The sequence below is a fragment of the Gavia stellata genome, chromosome 3 (genome assembly GCF_030936135.1).
Source record: "Gavia stellata isolate bGavSte3 chromosome 3, bGavSte3.hap2, whole genome shotgun sequence".
NCBI classification, from domain to species: Eukaryota; Metazoa; Chordata; class Aves; order Gaviiformes; family Gaviidae; genus Gavia; species Gavia stellata.
In genome coordinates, this window is record NC_082596.1 from 18,477,036 (window position 1) to 18,491,881 (window position 14,846).

The 14,846-nt window shown below is 34.9% G+C and overlaps 1 protein-coding gene across 3 annotated transcripts in view; it reads left to right on the forward strand.

Moving 5' to 3' along the window:
• The window catches only part of CSMD3 (CUB and Sushi multiple domains 3), a 731,455-nt gene that overhangs the window by 626,230 nt on the left and 90,379 nt on the right, over positions 1-14,846 (forward strand). For all 3 annotated transcript variants that reach the window (XM_059815714.1, XM_059815715.1, XM_059815716.1), the window contains 3 exons: positions 5,560-5,748; positions 6,152-6,298; positions 8,843-9,031. In XM_059815714.1, coding sequence (XP_059671697.1) covers positions 5,560-5,748; positions 6,152-6,298; positions 8,843-9,031 — 525 coding nt within the window. The remainder of the gene's footprint in view (positions 1-5,559; positions 5,749-6,151; positions 6,299-8,842; positions 9,032-14,846) is intronic.

Below are 14,846 nucleotides of genomic sequence, written 5' to 3' on the forward strand. Positions count from 1 at the left end.
ATTCATATGGAAATTTTAAAAAATGCTAAATTAACATAGCGTGGATTTGGGTGAACAACATCATGACATCATTTTTCAGTGCAAATTTAATTGCTTCCATTTTTTTTCAGTGTATTCTAAAGAATAAGTTTTCTGTATGTGTGTGTATGCCTGTGTTCATGTTTTCCTCCTTTTTTTGAAAATTATGAATAGAGAGGTATAACACTACCTTATTGTTAAGGTCAAAACCAAGATTACAATCCTGCTAACCACTAACATCACAGTGATGTGTTATGCTAGAATACAATTTTTCACCATTTTTTAAGAAAATGTGAGAGTTTTCTTTCATACTGAACCGATTAGGGAGCTAATGGAGATAAACTTTGCACATAATTTATTTTAAAAAAGTGTAATATTTTTAAAGTTTCAGTGATGGGCACATGTTTATGTTTTATCATTAATTCTTCCATTTATTTTGAGAAAGATAATTAAAGACATACAGTTATAAACATGTATGATAAGACATTTTGAGGTGAAAAAAAAAACCCAAACCCCACAACCTCATAAAAGTATAATTTATGTAAACAAAAGCCATTTTGAATGCTGCTAGTTGTTGTGATATTCCTTTGTGATCCATCTACTCCTGAGCTTAATATTCTAACATCCACTGCAAGATTAAAATACTTTCCCAAATCAGTCATAATAAATGCAGTTGATTTACATTTGTATTAAATGAAAAATACTGCTGCCTGGGTTTTCTACCAATCAGATGTTGGTTTTGGGTTTTTTTCCCCCCAGCAATTTTAATTCATTAGCATATCTATAAAACACTCATGATGAAAGATTTATTTGGAAATAGTAAATTAATTGTGAATAAATCTACTACTTTTACAAGTAAAGCTTTAATATTTGACTGTTTCTTAGTAATTTCTGAACTTTTATACTGGTGCACAATTTAGTTGTCACAAATTTAAACATCAGTATACTAATTTTTAGAACTTAATTATGACTACAGTGTTCAACTCAGTTTTCAGTTGAGAGTTGAAAAATTATGGTTTCATAAATATATCCTTTTACTGCATTCCTGAAAAACTGGAAGGGTCAACTACTACTGCTGAATAAACAAACTATTTTCTCCTGGTTTTATGCACAAAACTATGCAAAAGTAAAAATCATTCATAGCAGTAAGTCTAGTTCTTAAAAATGCAAAGTGTGCTTGAATTGTGAGTTTTATAAAAACTTTAACACTGATAATTTCTGAAAATCCGTGCATTTATTTAGATACAATTCTGTCTAGGAATAGCTTCCAATACCCCAATTTAAATTAAAATCCTAACTTAGCAGTCTCGTAACATTTAATGGATGGAAAACCATAGTAACCTCCAGGCACTGCTTTAAATGTTAAAATGATGTAATAATAGATAGGACAGAGACATATGTGCTGATCCTGAGGCATTCTCTCAGCACGTGTTGCTGAAGGCATATTTATATTCATTGCAAGACCCAAGACAAAAACTCAGAAATGACAACTTCAGTTATCACAGTTAATCTTTTCTCTGGCAGATATAAATGCTAAATATTGGATCAAATACTAAATATTAAATCAGTGTTCTTATTGTTTCAGTCTAAAATTGAATGAAATTAACATAATCTTCAGAGTTAGTAGACTTGGAAAACTAAAAAAATAATAATCAAAGGAATTAGTTGCAACATGTTTAAAGTGATCATTCAAACCAGCCACCTGAAATATGCAACAACATAATTTTCTCTTGTATTTATTTATATAATGTGTAAGTTTGAAGATAGCAGTATGTCAGCTAAATTTCAACATTGAAACCCAGATCAATAGAGAGCTTTGTGGAATATAGAGACAGCAAAATTATATGCCTAAAATTTATGTCTTTCATGATTTTAGTATACTACAGTGGTTTATGTATAAGCTACTACTCTTTAATTGTGGAAGTTATAACACATTATATGAGTTACTCCCAAGGAATAAACTTAGCTCTTCTGTTGGTTCATATTTGTATTAGTTTACTAATTCTTTTCACCAGGCAGACCATATGTTTATTGTTATACTTCATAGTTGCCTTAACCTTGTGCATATGTTAGACACTTTAGCCAGTGTTAGTGAGTTTTGGTTGAATTTTGCTTCAATTTTTAACTTGAAATAAATAAATAAATACCCACATTCAACATTCATTTATTTATTGAATCTGAAAAGTGCTGATGAACAGAATTCAAATAACAGTATTTTAATTTTGAATGTAATATATTGCAGTAAAGATATAGTAGTCAATAACAAGGTATCCCTAGGAGAAAATATTGAAGCAAAATCTATTTAAGGTTTTATTTAGTGATTTTAATTGTTACAGGTTAGTTTACACCACATTTATTACTATTTAGAACTATGTCACCTTTTTTTCTATTTTTCTCTGATGTATATCAGTTGGATGAACATTTCTTAAAATTCTTGAAGATTTCCTTCTTTAGATCAGAAAATAGTCACTACTTTCCACAAGCTTATGCCAATGCCTATCATCTTCTTTTGCTAAAATAGAGTATTTTCTAAACGCAGCATGTAACGTTGCCCTTCATTTTCCTTGAAATTAGCTTCTAATTTCAGGATAAAATGAAAGCTTCAGAGTAAGAAGATTCAAACTGTATTTTGCATCGTAATTAGAGGACCCTGAGAAAATTCTTGAATGATGACTCTCAGCTCTATCTCAGCTACATTAGCTCAGATTCATAAAAAAAACTTAACTACCCGATTCCCAAGGGAATCCATTGTGCAGAAATAAGTCTTTAAGCTCTCAATAAAATTCCTGAGGGATGTTTACCTGGAGATCCTGAAATTGAGATCAGTTTGCAAAGCAGAATCATATGGAGACAGCAAAACCAGCTGTAAATAAACCACCAAATGACTATGATGCTCTTCCTGCCTTCCTGCCACATATCTCTGTGTTTATATATATGTATGTATGTATAAAGCTTGAGAGGGTCAGTTCTTTCATTTGAGATAAAGTCTGTATCATAACTGGCCCAGCACTGTAGTTTGACAGCCAGATTCTAGCCATATGAGTTTTCTCATGTGGAGTGGAGGTGTTATATTCAATCTCTTCTTGATTAATTGAGACAAACACAGGACATGAGAAACAACTATTTAAATTTAGCAATTAGATGTTAATTTTGAAAGTGAGAGATTAATATTTTAAAATATATGGACAGATTCCTTCCTCTTTTTCAAGGTCTGGTTGGATGGGGCTTTGAGCAACCTTATTTAGTAAAAGATGTCCCTGCCTGTAGCACAGGGCTGGACTAGATGATCTTCAAAGGTCCCTTCCAACCCAAAACATTCTATGATTCTATGATTCTTATGAGTTTTGTTTATGAAGATGATTATTCTTTTTCTCTCTCTTCCTCTGCTTTTCCGTGTTTTCTATCTCTCTTCGTAGTCTGATGTCGTTTTCCCAATTAAAATCTGATTGTTGTATTTAATAAGCCAATATTATTTTCAGTGTTCTTAAGAAATATAAGTTCCTATAATTTTCTTGTGTAACTTGTAATGGCTCAGTACTAACTCACTTTCACATAAGCTTTAGTTGTGAATATGAAAAACAGAGTTTAAGGCTCATGTTTAGCAGTGTTGAATTCTGAATAAACTGTAGGCACTTGTTTATATATCATGAAGCAAAAACAGTTCTTGAAAAAAGTTCCAATAATATGGTAATAGCAAATATTTTTATTTAATGAGATTGCTAGTCTGTGTAGACCTAGTGAATCCAGATAAATTCAAAATCAAACCTCTTCACACTTTTAAACACCATTTTGCTCATTTTCAGCAGCTGCTTTAAATAGTGGTTGTAACTTATTTACAAAGTAACATTTATCCTGCTAGTATCCTCTATCTCTCCTGAAACTATGACAATTAAGAATAGCCAGACCTGCTATGTATTTTTCAACACAGCTGTAAGTGGAAGATTAATAACTTCAGAATATGATGTGGAATATAAGAAAAAAGAATTCTTTAGAGTAAGGTGTAGGTATGGTAGGCAATACCTGCTGAAGAAGTCAGCAGGGATGGAGCAGGTGTCTTCTTTTATCCCTGCAGGAAACACTCTCATGTTGTGGCGTCTAGCATCTCCCAGCAATGTTTTAGAGAAAAGGGTAAAGCATGTTCCTTTTCTTATTTCCTAGAGTTAAAATTGGGAAGAAAGTTGTCAGCAACTGAGAACTTCAGATTTTTAGAATTTCTTCTTTAGCTGACTTACATCTACTCATCAAGGAAATAGTTTGTCTCTGTTTTAGAAGGAGGAAAGTATCTGGTTGTCTGAACTTGAGAGTTCACTAGAAATGTGAATGTATAACCAAAAACCTCTCATACACAGATTTAATAAAAAGGAAGTGGTTTGTAGATACAGATTCAGTATGCACATAATATCTATGACACAGTTACATATCTGTTTTGCTTACCAAAGAACTGAAGGATGATGAGGAATATGGAGTTAAAATAAATATATATACATATATATCTCTCAGGGTGATATTTGGATTTTTACTTTTAAGTAGGGCAGAAATTGTCTTTTTTTTTTTTCCTCCTATTTTGATCTTGATTTCCTCAGAAAGTGTTTGCCATATGGTGAACTGTTGTACCTGTTTTTAAAAGGTGGAGCAATTAGATGAATTGCCCAAAGTCAGCCTGAGATTCTCTAGATTATTCAGGATTCTAACACCAATGTCTTGACTGCTAGTCATAGGCTTTGATTTTAAGAACTCTTCTTTGATGCTTCATTTGGTAAGAGATAGGAAAGAAATGGAACTGTATTATGTGTGGTGAAGGAAAAATAGAATTTCAAGTGTTTTTTTATTGCATGTAAAGGCAATAAACTAGCATTTTCTGAGGTTTCTATGAATCCAAAAACTAGGTAGCTGGATTAACACAGGTCATCTTCTTGTCTAATTACTCCTATTGAGTCCTACTGAGCAACAGAATGTCAGCCTGAAGTTTGTCTTCTATTTTCTAGACAAAAGGCATCATGTCTGAATAGTGCTTACATTGTGTGTAGGTACATCAACATTCTTGGAACTTGAGGATCTCAAAATTTAAGTGCTGCTTTATACAGATTGTGGGAGGGATTTATTATTTTTTATTTAGAATCTGACAACCAAAAATAATAGTGTCTTCAAGTTTTGCATTCAGTGCAAGACTTGACCTGTAATTATTACTGACAGCAATAGTAATCTGAGGGAAAAAAAAATGTCTGTGGTTCACTTTTTGAACAATGCAACAGTTTAGTACCTAAGCACAGCCTACAATAGTATCTTATCTTCTAGAGAATGAAAGAAGAAAAATGTCATGAATTGATAACTTCTGAGGGTTGCAGGGCTTATCTTCAAGATAAATATTACTTTAGTTTTTTTTCTACTAACTGATTTTGTTTCTAAAATGTTGTCAGTTTTTCTGTGTTTATGGAAATAAAAAGAGTAATGCAGACCTTTAAAACTCAGGAAAATCTTGCCAATCACATGAAACAGAAATAGTGGGCTTTAGGTTTTTTTACCAATCTTTCTGTTTCACAGTGCTCTGTCCAGCCAATGAAATGCGTCTGGATTCAACAGGAGTAATACTGAGCCCTGGATATCCTGACAGCTACCCAAATCTCCAGATGTGTGCATGGACCATTACTGTGGAAAAGGGTTATAATATCAGCATGTTCTTTGAATTCTTCCAGACAGAAAAGGAATTTGATATACTTGAGGTGTTTGATGGTAACTATAAGGATGCACAACTTTAGATGATACTTTTTCAATATATATGTATATTTACATTGTATCTGTGTAATCACTATTGTTTATGCATACCATAATTTGTCAGTATAAAAAAATCTTAAATAAGCAATTATTTGGATTTGTTGTGCTAAAAAGAACTGTTGGATTACTGTGTTTCAAAATTGTACTGCATCAATTACTTTTAGAAATAATTTTGTTCCTGAACATGTATGTCCTCTCTAGTGTGTAACATGTAATGTCAATTTCCATTTTTAATTCAGATTAATTTACCATTTGCTTGGAAGATGTTTTTTATGTAAATTAATTGTATGCATAGAATTTATTGTATGTTATTTTAAACTTTGTAACTCCTTTTTGTTTTTTTTTCCTTCCTTGTATCAAGGACCAAATAGTCATAGCCCATTGCTCATTTCTCTCAGTGGGGACTATTCGTCTTCTCTAAATATAACCAGCAATGGCCATGAAGTATTTCTTCGGTGGTCAGCAGATCACGGCACCAATAAAAAAGGTTTCAGGATAAGATATATAGGTATGTAAATCAGACTTTCTTTCATGTGTATAAAATTTCAATATGGAACATATTTATTCATGTGAAAAGGGTAATGTAAGCTATATTTTGTAACATTAATTGCCCAGACTGAAAGAAAATCCAATCTTTTTTATATATGAACCTGATGATACTGATCTTGTGAGGAAAACAAAAACCCACGTACCCTAAATAGGATATATGAAACATGTGCTTTGCAGAGATCTAAGCAAATGTTTCACAGGACTTTAAAATGACATAAGCCAGTACTAAAGATGGAAGAAGCAGCTTCCCCCTTCTCCCTCCCATTATTTATTTGCACTCATGTGCCTCTGTTCTTCGTACTGGATCTTTATGTAATTCATCAACACTTTTAGTGGGACAGAAGAAGAGGTAGCAACAAGGCAGGAGCGAGCAGCTATAAGGTGGAAAAATGTGAGACCCTGGAGGATTGAACTCTAATTTAAGGTTCAACAGAAGCAGCAAATCAATTAGTATGTCAAAAAAGCCAACATTGTGTGTGTTATTAATTTGAATGAACATATTTATGAATGGTGTGTGAGGATGATACTTAACAAAGATTGCTTTTTATATAATTGCATTTATAATATTATTATATAATATCCATTTTTACAGGACAATAATATTAATTAATCAAGCTAAAGTAGATCTGTTGCAATTTACAGCAATTACACAAAATCTATATTTGATTTTTTTATCATGACCAAAGACATGAAATACACAGAATGAAAAGTACTGGGGATAGTATCCGTAGATACTAGAGAAGTTATTGGCATAAAACAATTTCACTTTACAAAGTGGAGAAAGCAATAGAGAATAAATACAAAATTCTTTCTGCTATTTTTTTTTTTTTTGTTCTTCCTCACTCAATTTTTGGCTACTTCACTACTGCAGAAAAATAATTAGGCTCACAGCAGTCTGTAAAACAGTATCAGTGTCATCTTTCCCTTTAAGAGAGGACAGTTTTCTCAGAGGTAAAATGTTTGTTGTATAGCTAGATAAAACTCACTTTGACTAGACACAAAATATTATATGGTACCTATTTTCATTGCCTTTAGTACCTGTTCGATCTGTTAAAAGTGAAGAAGAGAAAGTCCTTAAAACTCTTTCCCTACTGGCAGTGATAGAAATATTGAGAGGTAGACAGAAGTATTTACTAGTGATTTCTATCACTCAGAAAATACCAGTATGTTTTTTTACACACTGAAGAAGTAGAGGTGTCTATATCTCTGGTTCTTCCAAGAGTATAAGGCAGGAGCAATTTAGTTTAAGGAAGAAAATATTTTTATAGTATGTGCTCTGAAAGATGTGGCAGTGCTTCTGATTCAACTGCTTGCTTTAATGAAGAGGAAACAAACAGCCACATGACTCCATCCTTATTAGAGGAAGCCTTTGCCTGAGAAAACCATTGACCTGAAGTAAGTCATGGGACACGGAAAAGCTTTAAGAGCAAGTGAAGCAGCACTTTTCTATTTGCCTGAGAAAATAGATACCAATAGTTACCAACATTTCTTCAAAGCATGAATGAAGCACTTGGAAACAAACTTCCAACTTAATTTTCTTTTCTACAAAATGGAAAAATGGCCATCTTGGTTAACTAGTCTTAGCTCGTCCTTGAAGCAAAACAATCAGAGACCAAGTTAAATTCAACAACAAACAACATTTGTCTTAAACTGGCTACCAGGTTCTAAGTCCCTTCTGGCAAGGTAGCCAAAGCCGAGTGACTTTGTACTCATGGACTTCATGAACAAGGGAGTTAAAATGAATATAAGCACAATGACAGTATAATAAGTAAACAATCTTTAATGTCAGAGAGACTTAAAGTACAAAAATCCTTTCAGATTATAACAACTATATATCTTAAAGATCTTTTTGCTCTCATAAAGATTTATGAATTTTTTTTCATAGTATCCAAATAATAGTTCTGTAGGACTTTTTGTGTTCTAAATAAAAACAAAAAACAAAAAAAAAAGCAGATTCAATGTTTTTGACATGGATTTATAGTGACACTCATAAATATGATTAAAATCTATTTTAGTCTCCTAGTTCACTTCAGTTCATTGTATCACAGAACTTGAAAGAAATAAGTTATTTAGAACCAGAAGGAAAAGATTATTTGAATAGAATTATGTGCACTGTGTCCTTGATATTTCCTTCTTAAAAACAAAAAGTATACTACTGAAATTTATACAATTGCAATAAATTTCATCATGAACTACAATTCTGTAGCTTACTTGGTTTAAAAAAGAAGATGGTAAAAAAAAAAAACAGTTATAGAAGTGAGCTATCACTATATTTCCTTTGAGTCTGCTAAAATGTGAAACCCTTATAAAGCCCTATTATTTTACCTTTATACTTAATGAAATTGCTTAATGCATGTATGATCAGGATACAACAAACAGCAATTTTTAGTGACGTTTTTCTCAGCTTGTTATCAGATGTCCACTGAATTCAACAAGAATTTGTTAAGAATTGTCATCTGGGTTCTAAATGCATCTTTTATTTATTCATTATTTATGTTTAAAGCTCTCTACTGTAGTACTCCAGAGTCCCCTCCACATGGTTTCATTGTCAGTCAGACAGGTGGACAGCTCAACAGTATGGTTCGCTGGGCTTGCGATAGAGGTTTTCGGCTCGTTGGGAAAAGTACTGCTGTATGCAGGAAGTCTCCATACGGTTATTACTCATGGGATGTTCCAGTCCCAGCTTGTCAAGGTAAATTCTTTCATTATAAAATAATACACACTAAGAAACTTTCTTTTTCCTTTTCTAATGTAAGCCATCAGTTTTCTGACTTAAAATGGTCATGCCTCTGTACCAAAATTTTTTCTACCTAGTCAAACTTACAAAAATAAATGTATTTTTAAGAAACAGTATGTCGCGTTAAAGGGCAAAGCAATCTGGCAGAAAATAAACCCCCTTGCATTCCAGCTTGTCCTCAGATATCAGAGGGGCTGGGGGCAGCTAGGCTTAGATTCTGAGGAATGCCCAATTTTTATGTGTTACAAGTCTGGTCGCGTTCAATGTATTGAACTCTCACAATTACGGATACACTCATAACACTGCCAGGATGTTACAAGTCCGGTCGCGTTCAATGTATTGAACTCTCACGATTATGGATACACTCGTAACACCGCCAGGATGTTACAAGCCCGGTCCCATTCAATGTATTGAACTCTCACGATTACGGATACACTCGTAACACTGCACACTTTCAGTCTAGTCGCGTTCCATGAACTAGCACGGCCACACTTAAGGGATTTGGTGGCGTTCAATGAGAACTCTCACGGCTAGATTAGTGAATAGTGCAGTTTATTGAAGCAACAGATACACAAGTTCTTTTGGATTGCCGGTGATAAAATTACTGCTTGCAAAGCATGTGCAGATACCAAGAATGTGAGTAATATAGCCTGGCTACAAACGCGTTAAGTTATAAAGCAACTCTATAGAGATTTCTAAGTTTCCCGGGGAAGCACTCGGTATAACCAAGTGTTCGAATCTTACCCAAAGGCGTCCCTGTGGGGGGGAAGAGAGGCTCAGCCTGTTGACTGATCCCAGGTGTCAAAGGTGGTCTGCGATGGTATCTTCCCTGGCGTCCCTCCTCTCTTAAGCCATTTTTATATTATTTGTCCTTACAGGTGGAGCTTGAGTGACTCTAGTCATACATACCTCTATTGTAATTGGTGTAAAAGTTTCTCGTCTACTTTTAAAGGTATAGACTAAGAAAAATTCAGAGCGCAAGCTCAGTGAGGGGTGGTCGCACCTTGGAGGTGGGTAGCTTTGGGATGGAGGTGTGTTCTCTGGTATTATAATGAGATTATAATGAGCAAAGTTCACCCAAAGGATAGTATTTTGTCAAAAAATGACAGACTGTTGGCTCAGGGTGGTAAATATGCAGCTCAGGGTAGTAAATATGCAGCTTGTCAGTTCCATAGTAACTTCCAGTTCCCGTCTTATCACAGAGCCTGGCCGCAGTGTCTTCACTCCGCTCCACCCTCCATGTAGTTTCTCTTAGAGTCAGTGCACCAAGCTCCCCTGGTGTTGCCAACATCTAAGGTTGCCTAGGGAACTTCTGTGGGATGGATTCCTTGCATATTCGCCACACTCCACCCTGAAGATTTCTTCAATGCTGTACCTTTAATATAAAATTAATTCCTAAATTACCTCCAGCAATCATTCCACACAATATTTCAGCAGAATTTCCTAAGAGTGGCAGATACTAAAAATGATCTACATCACTGTGATGGAAAAAAACCCCACAAATTTAAAATATTAAATTATTCAAAAAGTTCATTTAAAACTGAATATTTAGTAAAGTTCATGTATCATTATCCAAGAACTATTTAAAAAACAGAAAGACCTGAAAATTGCTACCGTTCCAAGAACAGGAAACTGGACCAAAAAAGTATTACCTATGATGCCATTCTAATCTTTTGCAGTTTAAATTGAAATTTAAAAGGTAATTCCTTGGGTTAACTGTATATTTAGTTTCTTCTGCCTTATAAAAGCAAACCATATTCTACTTAACAAGGAAAAGGAAATGGTTACTTATTACCCATCACAACTGTATTCTAATTCTTACTTTCCTGAAAAGAATGCTACTGTTCTGATAACTTACCTCTTCAGTGAACTATTAGAACAATTTTTTTTTCAAGAAAATTTGTAGATGTGTTTATTCAAAATATGTCCATTTTGTTCCTGTTGACCAGTGGAGATAAATGCTATAGGAATGTTCCATGTTAATTTCCCTTTTTTTTTTTTCTTTTTAAGTCTTTTGAACGGTGTGTTTCTAAAGCAAAACTACCTAACATTTGTCAAAGGTGAAACAATTTCAGTTTCAAAGCTCTTTGATAAATTTCTATTAATATATAAAAAGTGTGCCTGTATTTTTAAAACCTGAAAGTCTTCAAAAAAAAAAAAAAAGAAGTACAGGCAGCGCATTTGCTACGTATCATTCTTTAGCTTTTTCTCCTCATCTCTTATCTAAGGACTGCCTTCATGACAGTTATTTGTAGAACTTGATCAGACTGTTAATTAGATGTATCAGACAATGTGGAATGAAAAAAAAAACCCAAACAATTTACCAAATTCAGATAGCAGAGGGTTAGTCTCAACATACTGAGTAGAGTTCAGTAATGGAAATAGTTGCAATACTCAGATAATACTTTAGGAACAAGTGAAGATAGGTGCACATGTCATGGTGTCTGATCAAGTACAAAGACTGTTGGTACCAACAGTTAGCATATTGAAAATTACGTAATGTATGTATTAATTGAATAACTGTTAATTGTAATTATGCATTTAATAAGCGCTAGCTTTAATACATGATATGAACTTGATTCAATTCTTCCAGCAAGTCCTTTTGCACAGAAAGTGGTTTCTGGCCATGATATGTAGCTGCAACTCAGAACAGCAAACTCTTCAGATTCAACCTAAAAACACGTTATTACTGCAAAAACCCTCAGGAATAAGCTGCTTCCGTACATCAGTCATACATCTAAGTTTCCCGTTGTTTTGCTGAGGTGAAAATTATCCCCTATACCCGTATGATACAGAAGATTTATGATATGATCTCTTGTGTCAAAAGGTTGAGAACACCACCAGTAAATATCCCTCATGTTCTTTCATAGAGGATATTTACAAGACACAAGGGCTTTGCCATTCCCCTTACTACTGAGCAGTACAGCTTCACCACAAAGTAGTTCTAACACTTTTAAGTATGGTCTAGTGGATTTTAGAATTTCATGATATAGAGGATGAGAATTGTTTTAAAAATTATTATAATTGTCAGTCAGAATTTACCAACTATTTTGCCAGGTGATATCAGATGACAATGTCACAGTCTTACTTTCTACTTCACATTGTCTATAATTTCTAACATAACTACAAAGCCATTTTAATCAGTTCTTTCACACATCTGAATGTAGGATTGCCACAGATGACCATTTAACACAGCAAAAAAAAGTATTAGGCTTTTTTTTTTTTTAACATAACAGTGCAAGGAAAAAAAAAAAAGATCTTTGCAATTTCTCTGAAAACAATGCATCTCATTTTAGCCTCTTTGTTTTCTGTCTCCTAAATGAAGATTACCAGTTAAATCACAGTACAAGTTACTGGCATCAGCCTATAGAAAATGAGAAATTGAAGGCCTCAAAATTTATGAATTCTTTAATGATACCTCCTTCCATGACCAGGTGACCCACCTAGTGGATGAGGGAAAAGCTGTGGATGTTGTTTACCTGGACTTTAGTAAAGACTTCGACACTGTCTCCCACAGTATTCTCCCGGAGAAGCTGGCAGATTGTGGCTTAGACAGGTGTTCTCTTTGCTGGGTAAAAAACTGGATGAACAGCTGAGCCCAGAAAGTCATGGTGAATGGAGTCAAATCCAGATGGCGGCCGGTCACAAGCGGAGTCCCCCAGGGCTCAGGTTTGGGGCCAGTCTTGTTTAATATATTTATTGATGATCTAGATGAAGGGATTGAGCGCTCCCTCAGTAAGTTTGCAGACGACACCAAGTTGGGCAGGAGAGTTGATCTGCTTGAGGGTAGGAAGGCTCTGCAGAGGGATCTGGACAGGCTGGATCGATGGGCCCAGGCCAATTGGATGAGGTTCAACAAGGCCAAGTGCCGGGTTCTGCACTTTGGCCACAACAACCCCAGGCAACGCTACAGGCTTGGGGAAGAGTGGCTGGAAAGCTGCCCTGGAGAAAAGGACCTGGGGGTGTTGATTGACAGCCGGCTGAATATGAGCCTGCAGTGTGCCCAGGTGGCCAAGAAGGCCAATGGCATCCTGGCCTGTATCAGAAATAGTGTGGCCAGCAGGAGTAGGGAGGTGATCGTGACCCTGTACTGGGGCGCTGGTGAGGCCACACCTCGAATCCTGTGTTCAGTTTTGGGCCCCTCACTACAAGAAGGACATTGAGGTGCTGGAACATGTCCAGAGAAGGGCAACAAAGCTGGTGAGGGGTCTGGAGCACAAGTCTTATGAGGAGCAGCTGAGGGAACTGGGGGTTTTCAGTCTGCAGAAGAGGAGGCTGAGGGGAGACCTTATCGCTCTACAGTTACCTGAAAGGGGGTTGCAGAGAGGTGGGTGTTGGTCTCTTCTCCCAAGTGACAAGAGATAGGACAAGAGGAAATGGCCTCAAGTTGTACCAGGGGAGGTTTAGGATGGATGTTAGGAAAAATTTCTTTACTGAGAGAGTGGTGAAACACTGGAACAGGCTGCCCAGGGAGGTAGTGGAGTCACCCTCCCCGGAGGTGTTCAAGGAACGTGTGGATGTGGCATTGCAGGTCGTGGTTCAGTGGGCATGGTGGTGTTGGGTTGATGGTTGGACTTGATGATCTTACAGGTCTTTTCCAACCCTAATGATTCTGTGTGCAATTCTGTGTATAATCATCACAGCTAGTTGTTTGTGGTGGTTTGCGGGTTTTTTTAGCAATACTAAGTCCATTACTTGGCAAACATTTTTTACTGCCTGCAGAATATTTCATGACTGTATTTAAACTAATGCTTTCTCTTTACATTTTTAATTTTGTATCTATCTGTACCGTTATTATCACTTCTTAATCCTCTCCTGTAACTAATGCATGTCAGTAGCCTTTTCCACTACAGGTTTTTTTCCCAAGTTCATGAGTAATGTTAGAGAAATTTTTAATGTTCTCATTCTTATACCTATATGAATAGAAATCTTGATCTCTGAACCTTTAAATAGATAATACCAGCCATTCTTCAAATCATTTGCACTGCAGGACTGACAGAACCTTAAAAATCCAGATACACACTTTAACCTTGGATGAAAGCTTTTTTACATTATTTATGGAACTAAACATATCTCAGTAGAACAGACTCAATGCAGTAATAAGGAATCAAAAAGAAATGCCTCAAGGCAGACTTCAGCAATTACCTGAAAACTGTTTCAAAGTTAATGCAAAAGCACGCTTCCGCTATCATGAAAAGAAGTAAAAGGAAACTGCTTCAAAATCTAATGTTGTATTAGTGTAATGGTAACAATAATACAAATTAATTACAAAGTTTTACTGTTCTTCTAGATATTAACTATTCTGTTTATATAGACATGCATTAAATGAACCATAATGTGGAAGTGTTGTCATCCATGTATCCATCTCAATTTTAATGATATTAAGCCTCTGATCACAAGTCAATAAAAGATTCCCATGGTTAACTAAAGTATGAGGTCTGATTATGATAAACTTTTGAAAAAACAAATAGGTTTACAATGATCTGTCTGAATATAAGAATTAACATGAATTCATATAAATGGTTGAATATTTACAACTGGTCATAGATCTCAGAAGATTCAGTATTTTAAAACATTTGGTTTTCTCCCAGTTATTTTTTACGTTTTAGGTTTTTATCGCAGCATTTACATGATTCTTGGTTTTAATTATGAAATATATTTCTCTTGCAAATAAATATTGTCTCATACAGGCCTCATCAGAAATCACTATTAATATTTTACAATATCGTCTATGGGTAACAGACAAATGCTTTTACGTGAATTCTAGGTA